The 16,405-nt window shown below is 36.2% G+C and overlaps 1 protein-coding gene across 2 annotated transcripts in view; it reads right to left on the bottom strand.

The window, feature by feature from the left end:
• Window positions 1–16,405, bottom strand: part of LOC150104054 (DENN domain-containing protein 1B-like) — a 251,038-nt gene that overhangs the window by 211,632 nt on the left and 23,001 nt on the right. For both annotated transcript variants that reach the window (XM_090396720.1, XM_090396721.1), the window contains exon 2: window positions 10,320–10,384. In XM_090396720.1, the coding sequence (XP_090252846.1) occupies window positions 10,320–10,384 (65 nt within the window). The remainder of the gene's footprint in view (window positions 1–10,319; window positions 10,385–16,405) is intronic.

Here is a 16,405-nt window from a genome sequence, read left to right as displayed (position 1 = left end):
CACAATTCTTCTCAACCGTTTCTCAAGTATACTTCCATAGATCTTGCCAGGAACACTAAGTAGGGAAATACCTCTGTAATTCTCACATTCAGTTTTATTTCCCTTTTTATATATGGGTACTATGAGAGCTCTACTCCAATCATCGGGAATTCGTCCCTCTGTCCAGGCTTTCTGAACTATGCAGTGCAGCCACTGTAAGACTCTTATACCAACATACTTCAGCATTTCTGGTCGAATATCATCTACTCCTGCTGCCTTTCCATATTTCAAGCCTTTGATGGCTTTTTCTACTTCAAGTATGGATATGTATTCCTGACTGCATGCCTGGTCAGTGTTTTTTATCACTGTGCTGTCATCACTGCTTGTTTCATTTAGCAGTTTTTCAAAGTAATTACTCCATACTTCAAGGATATCTTTTTCTCCTGTTTTCATTTCACCTTTATCATCTCTAATTCCTTTTACAGCACTCTTTCCTCCATTCCTAAGCTTCTTCAACAACCTCCAGAATATTTTGCCATCTTCTTGATATTTATTTTCTATATTCTTGCCAAAGTCCTCCCATGACTTTTGTTTAGCTAGTTTTACACAGTGTTTAGCTTTCTTACATTTGTCTCTGTATTCTCTAAGAGTAAAAGCTGATTTATTTGCCAGGAACTTTTGATATGCTTTCTTCTTTTCCTTCACTGCCTCTTTAACTTCCTGTGTCCACCAGGGAGTTCTGATTTTTTTATCCTTGCACACAACCTCACCACATGCCTCTCTGGCAGAATCAATCAGTGTTTTCTTCAGAGTTTGCCACTGAATCTCCAAGGTTTGATTCCTGTTCTCAAACTCTTTCATTTTCTTTTCAATAATATTTCTGTATTTTAGTCTACAGTTCACATCTGAGAGCTGCTCAACTTTTATTCGTTTTAAAACTTTCTTACATGTTATTCTTTTCAATATGAAATTCAATTTTATCCTGCTCAAGACTAAATAGTGATCACTTCCAATTTCAAATCCTCTGTACACTCTGGTGTCCTGCACCAGGGAAAATGATGGTACAACATGACAAATTTGGGTAGTATATATAGTAAATAGTAAATCAAAATGGATATCAGTTTAATATTAGTAAGTATGAGGTTATGCACTTTGGTATGATCAGATTTCCAACAGCATATTATGTTAGTGGAGTTATGCTACTAGAAACTAGTGAGGATAGGGATTTTGGCATAATAGTGGATAAGACTTTAAAATTCAAAGGGCACATTAGCAAAAATTGCAAATACAATTCAGAAGATAATTGCAAAGTTAAACTGAACTTTAACATGCAAGGAAGTCATTTTTACCTCTTTACATAGCCTTGATAAGGGCTTTGTAAGGAGGCAAAAATGGACTACTGTGCACAGATTTGGGCTCCTCGATTCTAAGGGGATAAATAAACTGTGGAAAGGGTGCAAAGAAAAGTTACAAAGAATACTGAGATTATGAAATTTAAATTATGAAGACAGATTGCAAGTATATTTACTATAGGATATCATCCGATAAAATTTTTTGTTATATGAAAGGTAAGAAGAGAGAACATGGGAGCACCCATGAAAGTTAAATTTGTTCATGGTTAAGAAAGAGGTAAGAGCTAGATTTTTCTCTCACGGAACAGTGGATGAGTGAAATAGTTTGCCTGTTGAAGTAGTAAGTACATCTAGTGTGAATGAGTTTAAAGGAAGGAAGGACAATTAGTTTGGTTGATGTATAGTTTCCCTCAATTAGTCCTTGACTCCCTGAAGGTCTCAGATAATAATAATACTATATATACTCACACACAAATATATATGTGGGTTTGAGAGTTCAATCCCTTTGGTTAATTCTATCTGAACTTATCCCCAACAAACAACAGTAGTCAAAAAACACTACCATTACAAATTTAAAAATAAGGGAAGACTTTCAGAAACTAACCATCTAAACTAATTCCATAAATTCACATAGACCTTAGATAATTTTGTGTGGCAACAGCTTAAAATACCTCCTAATTTTTTTTAACCAATTATAAAATACTATCTGACCTTAATGCTACCTATATAAGGAGTTAAACTTGCACTTTAGTTCATATTTACAAATTCACATTTCTTGTAACCTAAAAGCACAATATATCAGATTTTATTTTGTTTACTGTTTGTGCCCTTCCAATTGAAAGGATACAAACAGTGAACTGGGAATGCAGTTACTCCCAGATGATAAGAGGTGTACTTAATGAGAAATTGATGAAAGCATGTTTCCCAAGTGTATAGATCAAGGATGTTAGTGAAGCTGTAAATTTGCAGAAGGAAGAAGCAAAAGAGCTGAATGCAATCAGAGACAAGATATGAGAGTTGTTGAAAGAAAAAAAGAGTAAGAAAGTAAAGATTATGAGTCTGCTGCCTCAATATGATAGGGCATGTGGAGGGAGGCCATGATTGCTAAGGAATCAACGAGAAGATTGTGCAAGATGAATGGTGTGCAGTTTATAGATGTATGGACTAAATTTGATGGATGGAAGGATTTATATGTTTGGTGGATTGTATTTGAATGGTTCTGGAGTTAGCAGTTTGGAAAAAAAAAGTGTTAAGAGAGTTTCAAATTGCAACATCAGGGAAACTACAGATATTATGGAGGAGGCATTTAAGCATGTGTGTCTGGCCACCCAGGAACAAATAAGTGTGAGTGTAGGAACGACCATGAACAGCTGGTTGCAGTGTACCAGGTTTTGAATCTGAATAGCCTAGTAATAGTATTATGCAAGGGTAACTGTGCACCCAAGGGAGTGTTGAAACATGTACATCCAAAGTATCATAAATATAAAAGAGGAGTTCTTGTTATTGGTCAGCTTGACTTGCCCCAAAATTATCAGCATCAGCGAGACCTGGTTGACAGAGAATGATGTAGTCAGAGGGATAGAATATAAAGGCATGTATTTTCAGAGAAAGAGGAAATAGGGCAGGAAGAAGGATGTTATTAATGATAGCTGAAGAACTACAATCAACGAAAATAGAAGTTAAGGAGAACTGTAGATCCTTTCTTTTAGGCTTGCACGGTGATCCGAATGCATTTTTGGAAATTATGGAGACAACTACCGTGTTTGAATAAAAACTTTAGTTTACTATTACTAAAATTTTACAATTCGACGTTTCGACCTTTATGTTAAGGTCATCTTCTGGAGCGTACAAATATACACAGGAAACAAGCTATACCACAATCATACTGGTTCGTTAAAGACACTGACTAACCGCTACCACAATTGTTGGCCTGACCTCTGGTGGGGAAAAAAAAAAAAAAAAAAAAAATTATACATCAGCGCTAAAGTCCTATTATTTGTGTTGTCTACTATATACATATATTAACATTATATTAACATCATTCCAGCCAGTTGGAGTGGAATGGTTTCTAATAATAGCAGATTGGCTAGAGTCCTGACTTGTGTTGAATCTTTCAAATTAGGTTGGCTGAATGTGTGCCATCCAGATCCTTGGAATTTTCATACCATCTTTGTTGTTGATATTTGGGTGGTTTATCAGGATTTCGCAGGATTCTTTAAATTTTCTTTCGTACCATGTTTTTGTACGGTGTAAGGAGCAGGTGCTTTTCCAGTTGATTTGGTGTAAGGTGTTGAGTGCGTGGTCTGAGAGGCCTGCTTCACCATAATGGTTATATTTAATGTGTCTAATGTGTTCTTTTTTGCGTATAGGGATTGTCCGTCCTGTTTCACCAATGTACGGTAAGTTACAGGTGCAGCGGATGCAATAGACTCCAGGATGTGCTAATGGGAGGAGAGGGTCCTTAGAGGAGCTGAATATAGTTTTAAGTTTAGTGGGTGGTTTAAAGGTGGCATTAAGGTTATAATGTTGTAGGATTCTGTTGATTTTTTCTGATAACCCTTTAATGTATGGGATGGCTATGGTTTTACTGTAGTCTAGATTCGTTTTTGTTGTGGTTTTATAGAGTATTTTATTGACAGTATTTTTGTTATAGCCATTGTTTATGAATGTGTCACTAATGATTTTTAGTTCTTGTTTCAGGGCCTGCTGGTTAGAGCAAATAGTTGTGGCTCTGTTTTTAAGGGTGTTTATGACTCCATATTTTTGTGCTGGGTGGTGATATGAATTCGCATGTACATGGGCCAATACATACATGCGAATTCATATCACCACCCAGCACAAAAATATGGAGTCATAAACACCCTTAAAAACAGAGCCACAACTATTTGCTCTAACCAGCAGGCCCTGAAACAAGAACTAAAAATCATTAGTGACACATTCATAAACAATGGCTATAACAAAAATACTGTCAATAAAATACTCTATAAAACCACAACAAAAACGAATCTAGACTACAGTAAAACCATAGCCATCCCATACATTAAAGGGTTATCAGAAAAAATCAACAGAATCCTACAACATTATAACCTTAATGCCACCTTTAAACCACCCACTAAACTTAAAACTATATTCAGCTCCTCTAAGGACCCTCTCCTCCCATTAGCACATCCTGGAGTCTATTGCATCCGCTGCACCTGTAACTTACCGTACATTGGTGAAACAGGACGGACAATCCCTATACGCAAAAAAGAACACATTAGACACATTAAATATAACCATTATGGTGAAGCAGGCCTCTCAGACCACGCACTCAACACCTTACACCAAATCAACTGGAAAAGCACCTGCTCCTTACACCGTACAAAAACATGGTACGAAAGAAAATTTAAAGAATCCTGCGAAATCCTGATAAACCACCCAAATATCAACAACAAAGATGGTATGAAAATTCCAAGGATCTGGATGGCACACATTCAGCCAACCTAATTTGAAAGATTCAACACAAGTCAGGACTCTAGCCAATCTGCTATTATTAGAAACCATTCCACTCCAACTGGCTGGAATGATGTTAATATAATGTTAATATATGTATATAGTAGACAACACAAATAATAGGACTTTAGCGCTGATGTATAATTTTTTTTTTTTTTTTTTCCCCACCAGAGGTCAGGCCAACAATTGTGGTAGCGGTTAGTCAGTGTCTTTAACGAACCAGTATGATTGTGGTATAGCTTGTTTCCTGTGTATATTTGTACGCTCCAGAAGATGACCTTAACATAAAGGTCGAAACGTCGAATTGTAAAATTTTAGTAATAGTAAACTAAAGTTTTTATTCAAACACGGTAGTTGTCTCCATAATTTCCAAAAATGCATGAGAACTGTAGATCTGAGGGAGATAGCTCATTTGAGGCCAACAGGCCAAAATATATTGTTGGTTGCTGCTATAGACTGTGTGTGTGTGTAGGGGGGGGTCTGCAGGAAGATATGGATACCATGTATTGGCAGGCTGAGCAATTATTGTAGGAGACCTCAACTATGGGGAGACTGGAAGGAGGAAGAGCACATGGCAAAATGGAAATGGAATTTATAGTTTCTAAAGGATAATTACACAAAACAACAGGTGAGGGGACCAGGGATTTGAGCACTGGCAAATCTACCTCTAACTCGGGGAAAGCAACCATGCAGTCTTGCCTGGGTGGTTGCTGAACGTTCTCAGTTGAGAAAGGGTTTATGTGGAACTAAAAAAGCTGGCAATTATGGCAAACTTAGGTGACAGCTTAGAACAGCGACATGGCATAAGAAGCTACAAGGAATGAATGTCAGTAGTACATGGGAAGTGGTCAGGGATTGTTTAAGAGAGAGACAGTATCTGACTGCATGCCCAGGATTAGGACAAACTGAGTAAGGATCAAGTAGATGAGTAGCAATATAAAGCAAGAGCTGGGGAAGGAAAAAAAATGCATTGTGAAAGGAATATAAACAAAAAGGTGATAAACATGCTTATGGGCATATAAAGCGCAGGCAAGAAGGGTGGAAGGCTGGCTAAATCAGATTATGAGAGAGAATTGGCCAAGCAGGTCAAATTTAAGTCCAAAATTTTTTTTTGCTATGTAGTAAGTAAGAGAAAGAATTATACAAGGATAACTTTGCTCAGTGCTGATTGTAGGAAAGTGACAGAAGCAGAACAGTCGAGTTACTACGTAATTACTTTGCACTTACTGATGTGACTGAGGCTAACGTGAAAATTTAGTTAGGTGAACTGGAGGTACTCGACATTCTGAAAAATATCAACTTGAATATAGCAATGGGACTGGACAGTATATCAGCTTATGAGCTGATATACTGTCCAGTCCCATTGAATGTGCAGTACCTCTGATGAGTTGTTTAAAAATCTTAGATGTTGCAAGGCTTAAAGGATATGGAAAGAGGGTAAGATAATTCTATTACATAAAAATAGCTCAAAGACAGAAGTAGCAAGCAGACCAATTAGTATCTCTGGAGTGGTGGTGAATTTTACCTTTAACCAACTTTATAAAGTATTGGAAAAGCTGGTTAAAGGTAAAATTCAGTAATGGGCAGATAGGAATATGATACTCCATATGGGACAGTATGGATTTGTAAAAGGTAGGTCCTGCATTAATAATTCATTCACATTTTATAATAAGGTGACAGTAGAAATGGATAAAAGAAAATGGCTACACCATGATACTGCCACAGTTTGCAAAGACATTTGACAAAATATTGTATGGAAAAATATTATATAAGTTGGAGAAAACTGGAATAGATGAGGTTGGCAGCATGAATGGGAAAGGGACTGACACATACAGCCATCTGAGGATGGTTTATGGTCGAGTGGAATCAAGGCAAGTGAAGTGACTAGTGGAGTGCCCCAGGAGTCTATAATAAGGTTACTACTTTTTAATTTGCATATTAATGATTAATGTTCAGTTGTTTGCTGACTATGCAAAATTAAGGAGGCCAATAGTTGATAAAGTGATGTAGATATCCTGCAGGATGATTTAAATAAATTGGCATTATAGGCAAGGCATAATGATTAGCAATTTAATGTTGCAAAGCATAAGGTTATGCGCTTCAGATTGAGAAGGTTGCATATACTGATGGTAATGGATTGCAGGAAATGGATGAGTGTGGGGACTTGGGGGTAATGGTGGACAGAGAGAATTGAAGTTTGGAGGGTATATTGCAAAATTCAGCAAAGTAGTTCAAAAGATTACTTGGATGTAGAAGAACACACTAACAAGTAAAGATAAGGAGGTTATTATCCCTCTTTATTAGGCTATGATTTGGCCATATCTTGACTACTATGAACAGATTTGGTCACCTGGTTTTTTTTTTTTTTTTTTTAGTTTTTTTTGAGATCAGGAAGTGATCGAGAAGATTCAGAGACAAGTGATTAAGCTGTTGACAAGTCTGTGGAATGCTGCTTATGAGACAGGTTGAAGATATATGGATTGTGAAGTTTAGTTGATAGGTGGGAAAGAGGAGATATGATAGAAACTTAAAGGATTTTGTAAGATTGACACAAAGGAAATTTTCAAGATGTGATAAATAGAACTAGGAGTCACCCACGGAAGTTGTGTAAGAGCATAGTTATTAAGGGTGTGCAGACTAGGTTCTTTGCTTGGAGAGTTGTGAATGAGTAGAATGAATTACCAGAGGTATTGTGAGTGCCCTATTAGTGAATAAGTTTAAGGAAAGGTATGACAGAATGAAGCAGCATTTCACTGTACAACAGTGAAATGCTGCTTCAATCCCCTCTCCCACCCAAAATAAATAAATCACATAGAGACATACTTTCAGTTTTCTGCATTTGCATGACTTGTGGAATATATGGCCCATCAGAAGAAATAAAATTTGATATGATTTCTAGTATTTTACAAAAAATAGGAATAACAATGATAATGATCAGAGCATCATTAAAACATTCATCCATGCCTAAATGAATATGAATTTATGTAGTCTGCATAACATATCTAAAATACACACACGTCTAATCACAAATATTTTAACACACATACTTCTGAAATAATTTATATCTTGACCATGGATTCAATGAATTTCAGTAAAATTCAAACTGTGCTAACATACATCAACATCAGTAAGAGGAAAAAAAGAGCTTTTTAAAAACCATACCATCTAGTATATACCTGAAAGGGGATAGTAAAAGCTATTGCATTCACACTGATTACAGATAATAATAAAAGCCTTTAATAATTAACAGATTATAGGAATGGATACTGATAAAAACAAGGCTCAAAAATTATTTAGATAAAAAATTATTTAAATAAAAAACATATCATCATCATTAGTGTTCCTGTCTCTTGACAGGTCCAATGGTATAACTCAGCAGATTCTCTTGCTTCCTCCTTCATTTCCTGATATCTTCTTGTTCCCATTATATCATCAAGCATCGTTAGTCATCTTCTTCCTCTTGGTCGCTTTCCTTCAATTTTCCCTTCTATCATTCTTTTCAGTAGGCTGTCTCCTCTTAATACATGTCCTATCCAGTAATGCTTTCTTCTTCTTATGGTCTTTAGTAAATTCCTTTCTTCTTTAGCTCTTTGTAATACTTCTTCATTGGTGATTTTTTCAGTTTATTTTATTTTCTCCATAACCACATTTCAAATGCCTCCAACATTTTAGCTTCTTTCTTCCTAATTGTCCATGTTTCTGACCTATATAAGGTCATACTCCAAATATAGCACTTAATAAGCTTTTTCGTTAGATTTTTATTCATTTTATTAATAAACAAATTTTTCTTGCTATAAAAGGCATATTTTCCTTTGTTAATTCTATCTTTTATTTCTGTCACATTTTCCATTTTCTTGTATTATACTACCAAGGTATTTGTATTGTCTCACTTGCTCTACACTTTCTCCATTCATCATCACCTTGATACTTCCTGGTTTCCTGGAGACTCTAATTACTTTTGTTTTTTTTTGCGTTAATTTTCATACCATATTTCTTGCATATATTTTCATTTTGCATTAGGTGCTGTAGTTCATCTTCGGTATTAGCTAATATTGCTTGATCATCTGCAAATCTAATATTTTGTATTGTTCTTCCTCCAATAGTCCTCTTCATAAAATGCTTCTTTTATCATTTCTTCTGCAAATATATTGAAGAGTGTCGGTGACAGGCAGCATCCCTGTCTTACACCTCTGCCAATCGCACATTTTTAAGTTTTTCCAACTTTTGTCTTTATTATGGCCATCTGGTTCATATATAACTCGGCTATTAACCTTCGGTCTCTCCAATCTAAACCTACTTTGCGTAATATTTCCATCAGTTTTTCCTTATTTCACCATGTCAAATGCTTTTTCAAGGTCGATGAAACAAATATAAACTTCTTTATTTACTTTTATATTCCTTTCGCATATGGTCCTCATTACTCCAATTGCATCTCTGGTTCTTCTGTCTTTTCTAAATCCAAATTGATCATCCCCCAGAAAATACTCCACTCTATTATACAATCTTTGATTTAATATTCTTAGCAGTACTTTGGATGCATGTGAGAGTATGCTTATAGTTCTGTAGTCACTGCACTTAGCAGGATTGCTTTTCTTTTCAATTGGTATAAGAATACTCTCTGTGAAATCTTTAAGCCATATTCCTAAAAAGGATGCAGAGTTTCCATGTTTCTGTTATACCTTTGTTCTCCAGTTGTTTTAGGATTTCACTAGGTATTCCATCCACTCCTTCCATCTTTCCACTTTTTAATTCCTTAATTGCTGTTTCTACTTCTCTCTTTAGTATTTCAGGACCTCTTTCTTCTGTTGAGATTTCATTTTGCTCTTCCAATTCAATTTTTGTTGGTCTTTCATTTTTTGCGTAAAGTTCTTCGATGCATTCCTTCCATCTTTCACCATGTATTTCAATATCATAAATCAGTTTTCCTTGCTTATCTTCTAATGGCAGATTTCTTATGCTTTTTTTAATATTTGTAATTTCTTTTGCTTTTTCAAACATTTTATCATATCGCCCCCTTTTTTCCATTTCTTCAATTTCTTTATATTGTTTTTAACCATTCCTCTCTTGCTTTATCAGTTTCTCTTCTCAGTTCATTATTTAATACTTTGTATTTTCTTCTTCCCTCTTCAGTGTTTACATTTTTCCATCTTCTTCTTCTTTCATCCATTTTTCTTATCATTTCATTTGTAATCCATGCCTTTTTAATTCTTTTCCCTTCCACAAAACCTATCTCTTTAGCAGCTGTTTCATATATCAAGTTTTTCAATTGATTCCATTTTGCATTAACATCCATAGTTTCTTCAGATATATTCTCTTTGTTCCTTATTTTCCAGTTCTTCTCTGAATTTCCTACCTGCATCTCCTTTGACTTTTTCTAGGTTCCACCTTTTCTTGCTTTTACCTTTATTTATTTTCTTATATCGTATTCTTAATTCCATAACAAGCAAAAAACATATAGATAACCTAATTAATTGCTTTCAAGTTTTAGAGCCATACCTTCATTGCAAGTGGCAGGAATAACTACTTCACAGAAGCATTCAAATATGTGTTCTGGATTATCTCTAAAAAATAAAAAAAATAAATATGACATATTATCTCACATTTTTTAAAACTGAATGGAATGTTTGTATAATATTTGCAAATATTGTATTTTGATTATTTTTCTACTGAAACTATATAATTCTTTTCAAAGTAGAAGAAAAAAATAAATCAATAATAAAATGACTAGTTATTAACTTTTAATTAGTTTTTCATTGTTTTTATCTTTTCTTACTGTTACTACTTTGTTTCAGCAAATAATGATGTGTAGAAAGCCTAATAAAACTCTAACCACGTGCATGACGGTTCATTTACACCGTATTATCGCTCAACACTTTCTGGCACTACCATTGCATCAAAGGAGGTAATTTTTTATAATTAATGTAACCATTTTATTTTCCTGACTGTTTTAGGTCTTGTTTTAATAAATTATGTCTTATAAAAGGCTCCAGAAGCAAATAAACAAATCATGTAGTTGTCTCAGAAAAGCGCCTCCGGTAAAACGCCTAGCTGTCGCAGAAGTATGACTCTGGTAAAATAACAGTTAATTAAAGCACAAGATTCAGCTGTAAGCCGAAAATTAAATTGTTCGTATGATTTTGCCTGGGATATGTGTAACTGTGTTGATTGCCACCTAATATTCAACAAAATAATCTTTTTATTTCTGTATTTAACAGATCCCAAGAACCAAGATGAAACCTGTTCAGTTAAGTGGTGCACAAAAGCAAAAACTATCAAAAAAGAAACAAGAGGAGACTTTGAAATTAGATTCCAAGACTGCAAAGCTGACTGATTTCTTCACACAAGTTCAACAACATAATATACCAATTCCTGATCAGAGCCAATCTCCGTCATCAGAAATGGACACAAATACCACTTGATCACTTTAAAATCAAAATATGATGATGTTGGAATCATCAAGGTGTCACAAGCAGGTTCATCTAGCACATGTCTCACTACTGACCTCACTTTGTCTGTAAATTCTCTTGATATCTCTATTGCAAATGTTGATGCAAGTTGCTTTACAAAACATTCTGAGGTTGAAATAATTGTTGAAAATTAAAGTTTAGTAGACCATGATGGTGGTGAAATGATTCAGTCTGCAAAAGAAGAAGTAAATATACCAAAAGATCCAAGGTTGTGGCTTGATTTCTCTGCTGATGACGTGGCTTACTTCCCGTAGAAGAGGCTCACAACAGTTGTATCATCATATGAAACAAAATCATATTCTAAAGCAACAACTCCCTGGTAGATGAAGAAATGAGGGAACTGGAAGTAAATGAGATGGTGATTGTCGGAGGAGACGTGAACGGACACATAGGGAGACAGAATAGAGACTGTGAAAGGGTGCATGGTGGCCACGGAGTGGGAATGATGAACCAGGAAGGAGAAAGGGTTGTGGACTTTGCAGTAGTGCTTGATCTGGCAATTGTGAACTCGTTTTTCTACAAGAGGGAAGAACATTTGATAACATTTAGGAGTGGTAACAACAGTTCACAAATTGACTACATTTTGACTAGAAGAAAACATCTTAAGGTTGTAACAAACTGTAAAGTAATTCCAACAGATCAAGTAGCACAGCATCACTGACTGCTGTGTGCAGACTTTAAAATAAGATCAAAGATAAGAGCCTCTGGATGCCATGGGATGAAGACAATTAGGTGGTTTCGCTTAAAACAGAGTGTGAGAAATCGTTTTAGGGAGAGGGTGTTAGAGAGGATTTTGGATGGACTGGAAAGTGTACAAGATTGGTGGAAACATAATTCAAAAGTAATCCTGAGCTGTGCAATTGAGGTGCTTGGTGAGACATCCGGAAAGATTAGAGAGCAGAAGGAGGGTTGGTGGTGGAATAATAATGTACAAGTGGCAGTGACAGCTAAGAGGAAGGCAAAGCAGAAGTGGGATGAGTCAAGAGTGGAAGAGGACAGAGAGGTGTACAGAGAGAGAAAGCAAGAAGCCAAGAGAGTTGTGGCACAGGCGAAGGCCATGACATATCAAGATCTGTATGATCAATTAGAAACAAAGGAAGGACAGAGAAAAATTTACCAACTAGCGAAATGTAGAAATAAAGCAGCAAAGGACATCTTACATGTGAGGCAGATCAAAGACGCTGAAGGAAGAGTATTATGGAGGGATGTGACATAAGAAACAGATGGAAAATATACTTTGAGGGACTTTTGAATGAGGGAAATGCAAGGACTCACAGAGAAGATGGGCAGCCTTCTGAAGGGGTGGTGCAGAACATTAGTAGAGTGGAAGTGACAGAGGCCATGAAGAGGATGAGGAATAGAAAATCAGTGGGCCCCAAAAGAATTCCAGTAGAGGCATGGAAGGCACTGGGGTAAGAGGGAATTGACCTACTGTGGGACCTGTTCATGAAAGTTTGCCAACAGGAAAATATACCCGAGGAATGGAGGGAGAGTACTCTTGTCCCCATCTATAAGGGTAAAGGGGATGCACAAGACTGTAAAAATTACAGAGGAATAAAGTTGATGTCCCACACAATGAAAATTCTAGAAAGGGTTCTTGATGGTAGCTTGAGGAAGGAGGTGGAGATTGCAAAGGAACAATTTGGCTTCATGCCTGGTAGATCAACAACAGATGCTATCTTTGGTTTACGGCAGATGATGGAAAAGTATCGAGAGAAACAAAGGGAACTACATCTGGCATTTATTGATCTGGAGAAAGCATACAATAGAGTGCCAAGGCAAGAAATCTGGAGGTGTCTGAGGGAGAAGAAGGTTCTGGAGAAATATGTCAAGTTGGTGTGGGAAATGTACAGAAATGTGAAGACAAGTGTGCTGACCTGTCTGGGACAGACAGAAAGTTTTCAAGTAACAGTTGGCTTGCATCAAGGGTCAGCATTAAGTCTGTTTCTGTTTAATATTGTGATGGAGGTGGTAACAGAGGAGGTGAGAGAAGATGCACCTTGACAATGTTGTATGCAGATGATATCTTGCTGTGTGCAGATTCAAGAGAAGAAGTGGGAACTAAACTGGAAAGATGGAGAAAAGTACTGGAAGAGAGAGGTATGAGACTTAGCAGAAGTAAGACAGAGTATATGTGTTGTACAGTGGGTGAAGGACAGGAGACAGGTCTGGAGCTGGAAGGAAGTGTCATCAGGAAGGTGAGAGACTTTAGATATTTAGGTTCAACAGTGGAAGAAGATGGAGGAGCTGAGAAGGAAGTGGGATGCAGGATACAAGCGGGTTGGAGGAACTGGAGGGAGATGGCTGGAGTGTTATGTGATAAGAGGGTGCCGATCAATCTGAAAGGCAAAATCTATAGGACAGTAGTGAGGCCAGCTATGACATATGCTATAGAAACTGTGGCCCTGAGGAAAAATAACATCAGCAGGATAGAAGTAGCAGAGATGAGAATGCTTAGGTGGATGTGTGGTGTGACCAGAAAGGATCGTCTGAGAAATGACTATGTCAGGGAAACAGTGAAAGTTACGAACTTAGGAGCGAAAATACAGGAGGCAAGGTTGAGATGGTTTGGTCATGTGATGAGGAGGGAGGACGAACATGTGGGAAGAAGGGTCATGCAGATGGATGTGCAAGGAAGGCAGAAGCGTGGGCGGTCAAAGAAGAGATGGAGAGAGCTGGTAGAAGAGGACGTGAGGATGAAGAACTTGGATGTGGTGACAGCCCAAGAGAGGAAGGTGTGGAGGAGACTCATTATCAACAGTGACCCCACTTAAGTGGGAGAAGCTGCAAAAGAAGAAGAACAACAACTCCTGGTAGGTAGGAATGCAATGATTCATACAGTGCATATAATAATTCATTAAAAACAAAAGAGAATCATTTAAAGGTTTAACACAAATAATGCTCCTTTGTAATCATTACACAAAGCAATTACTATAGACTCATAAGGAACAAAAGAAAATGCTATTTAAAATATAATATGCTCTCATATAGTCCCATTTCATAATGAATAAAACAGCAACTGCTATAAAAACGAACTATTTGACAGGAAATATGCTTTCTAAAACATATTTAATTTGTTGATTATTTGTGATATACAGAAACAAAGTTTTTAAAAATAATATTTACTTGGAACTGTTTTATACACATGGTACAAGGCAGAAAATATCATACTGTATATTTCATTAAAGATTATTAATATCATTACTGTCATATTTCAATTCATTCAAAGCTTGCCATGCGTACTGGCAAGCTTTTCAAGACACCTTTCATATAAGGAATGGGGATACTAGAACCTCCTTTGAAGAAAGAATGAAATAACAGCTAAAATTATCAATTACTTTATTACTTTGGTGATAATGTTGGAGTTGTAGCCATTAAAGATGAATTTTTATTTATTTATTTATTTTTATTCTGCTTTCAGAAGAGTGTCAATGGAAAATAAGGAGTATGCATGATGCTAAGATTTTGATGAACCCAACTTCTGAGATGATGAGAAGCAGCATTAATGTATCTCCCTGTACTTGTTTTCTTTGTGTATACTGAAAACTGAGTTTTTTCACCATTAACTTGTCTATGGATGAGAATGTCATCCATATGTGAATAGAAGGCAACTGCTGTCTATCTTCTAATTCAAGAGTAAATTTAATCCTAGGCTGGACTGAATTAATTTTCTGAATAAAAATATCGGGCTCAGAGTTTCATACTGCAAAAATGTCATTGACATACTGAATTCAGTGACACAGAAAGCTGCTTTGGGGGAGAAGAAGATCTGATTTCCTTATTTTATCTGCTTAGAATATGCCATCCTCTTGCATTTCTGTATTTTATAATATTCAAATGTAAAAACAGTATTCTAAAGTTATGCAGGTTGAGGATTATGTAGCATCAAGCTATTGGCACATCAATATGGTTGTGATGTGCATGTGTCAACGCCAAATGTGTAAATATAGATGAAGTGAAAACTGATCATAACTGAAGAGGTAAATTAAGTAAGGGGAAGTGAAATCTTTATGAGAAACAAGATAGGACTGTTTTATGGTTGAAGTTTACTAGATTATCCTCACCATCAGTGGAGATTGGTAAAGAGATCAACATTTAAGACACTGGTTCTTGAAGACTGAATTAGCTGAATACTGCAAGGTTTGTCAAATGTAAAACAGGAATGGGACATATGCAGAGTTACTAGCAAAACTATAGATAGTATTTGAGGTTAGTGACAAAAGGTCATTAATGCAAAGAAAAAAAAAGAACACAGGCAATACTCCAGTACTGATAAGGAAATCTGAAGAAAAGAAACAACCCACTAAAACAATGGATGACCAGAGACAAAACTGATGATCTACTTGCAAAGGCAGAAGTCAACCATAAATGGCAACCTGGTAAGGATTCTTCTATTCCAGCAATCAAATTCCCTAGAAAGCTCATATGATGGTTGCTCTTGACATGCATTTAAAAGTGAAAGTCAAGAGTGACCACATGAGTTTCTCCCAGTCTTTCCATGGCTTATAGCCAAAGGAAAGGAGGGTAAGGTTGGCTGGGAGATATGCTGTGAAACAAGAGTGTTGGAATCCATATTGTTGATCAATGCTTAACTGGTAGCCCTACAAATAATGAAGATGGCTATATGATTTCCAGTGTTTTTGAGGAGGCTGAAGTCAAAGCCACAGAATGATAGTCCAATAGCTGCCTTATCTTCCATTTTAGGGATGGGCTGATAAACAAAGGCTTGCTGGTTGGGTAAATACCAGACTAGTACGACTGCTTGAATGGACATTATAAGAGTGATGCTAATTGTGTATACAAATTTTGAGCACAACTGGAGTGGCCTCCAGTTGTGCTCAAAATTTGATAATAGTATCTTCTGTTTGCACCAGAAGATACTATTATCAGACTAAAGGGATTTTTCTGATTTTGATTTCTGCTGTGAAGTGAACTGTTTGTAGTATAGTGAAATGTTTTTCCTTGGTTGTACATTAAAAATTGTTTAAGGAGTAGGCAATGCAAAGATTCACATTATCTTTAAGTCAGTGATTCCCCAAACTGGGTTCCATGAAACCCTAGAGTTCTGCAAACTCTCTTCAGGAATTCTTCAAAATTTATATAGGAATAAAAATT

Source organism: Typopeltis vanoorti, chromosome 8 (assembly GCF_054136105.1).
Source record: "Typopeltis vanoorti isolate ZY-2024b chromosome 8, IOZ_Tvanoo_1.0, whole genome shotgun sequence".
NCBI classification, from domain to species: domain Eukaryota; kingdom Metazoa; phylum Arthropoda; class Arachnida; order Uropygi; family Thelyphonidae; genus Typopeltis; species Typopeltis vanoorti.
Note: the sequence above shows the minus strand (reverse complement) of the source record. Positions and strands in the feature narration are given on the sequence as shown.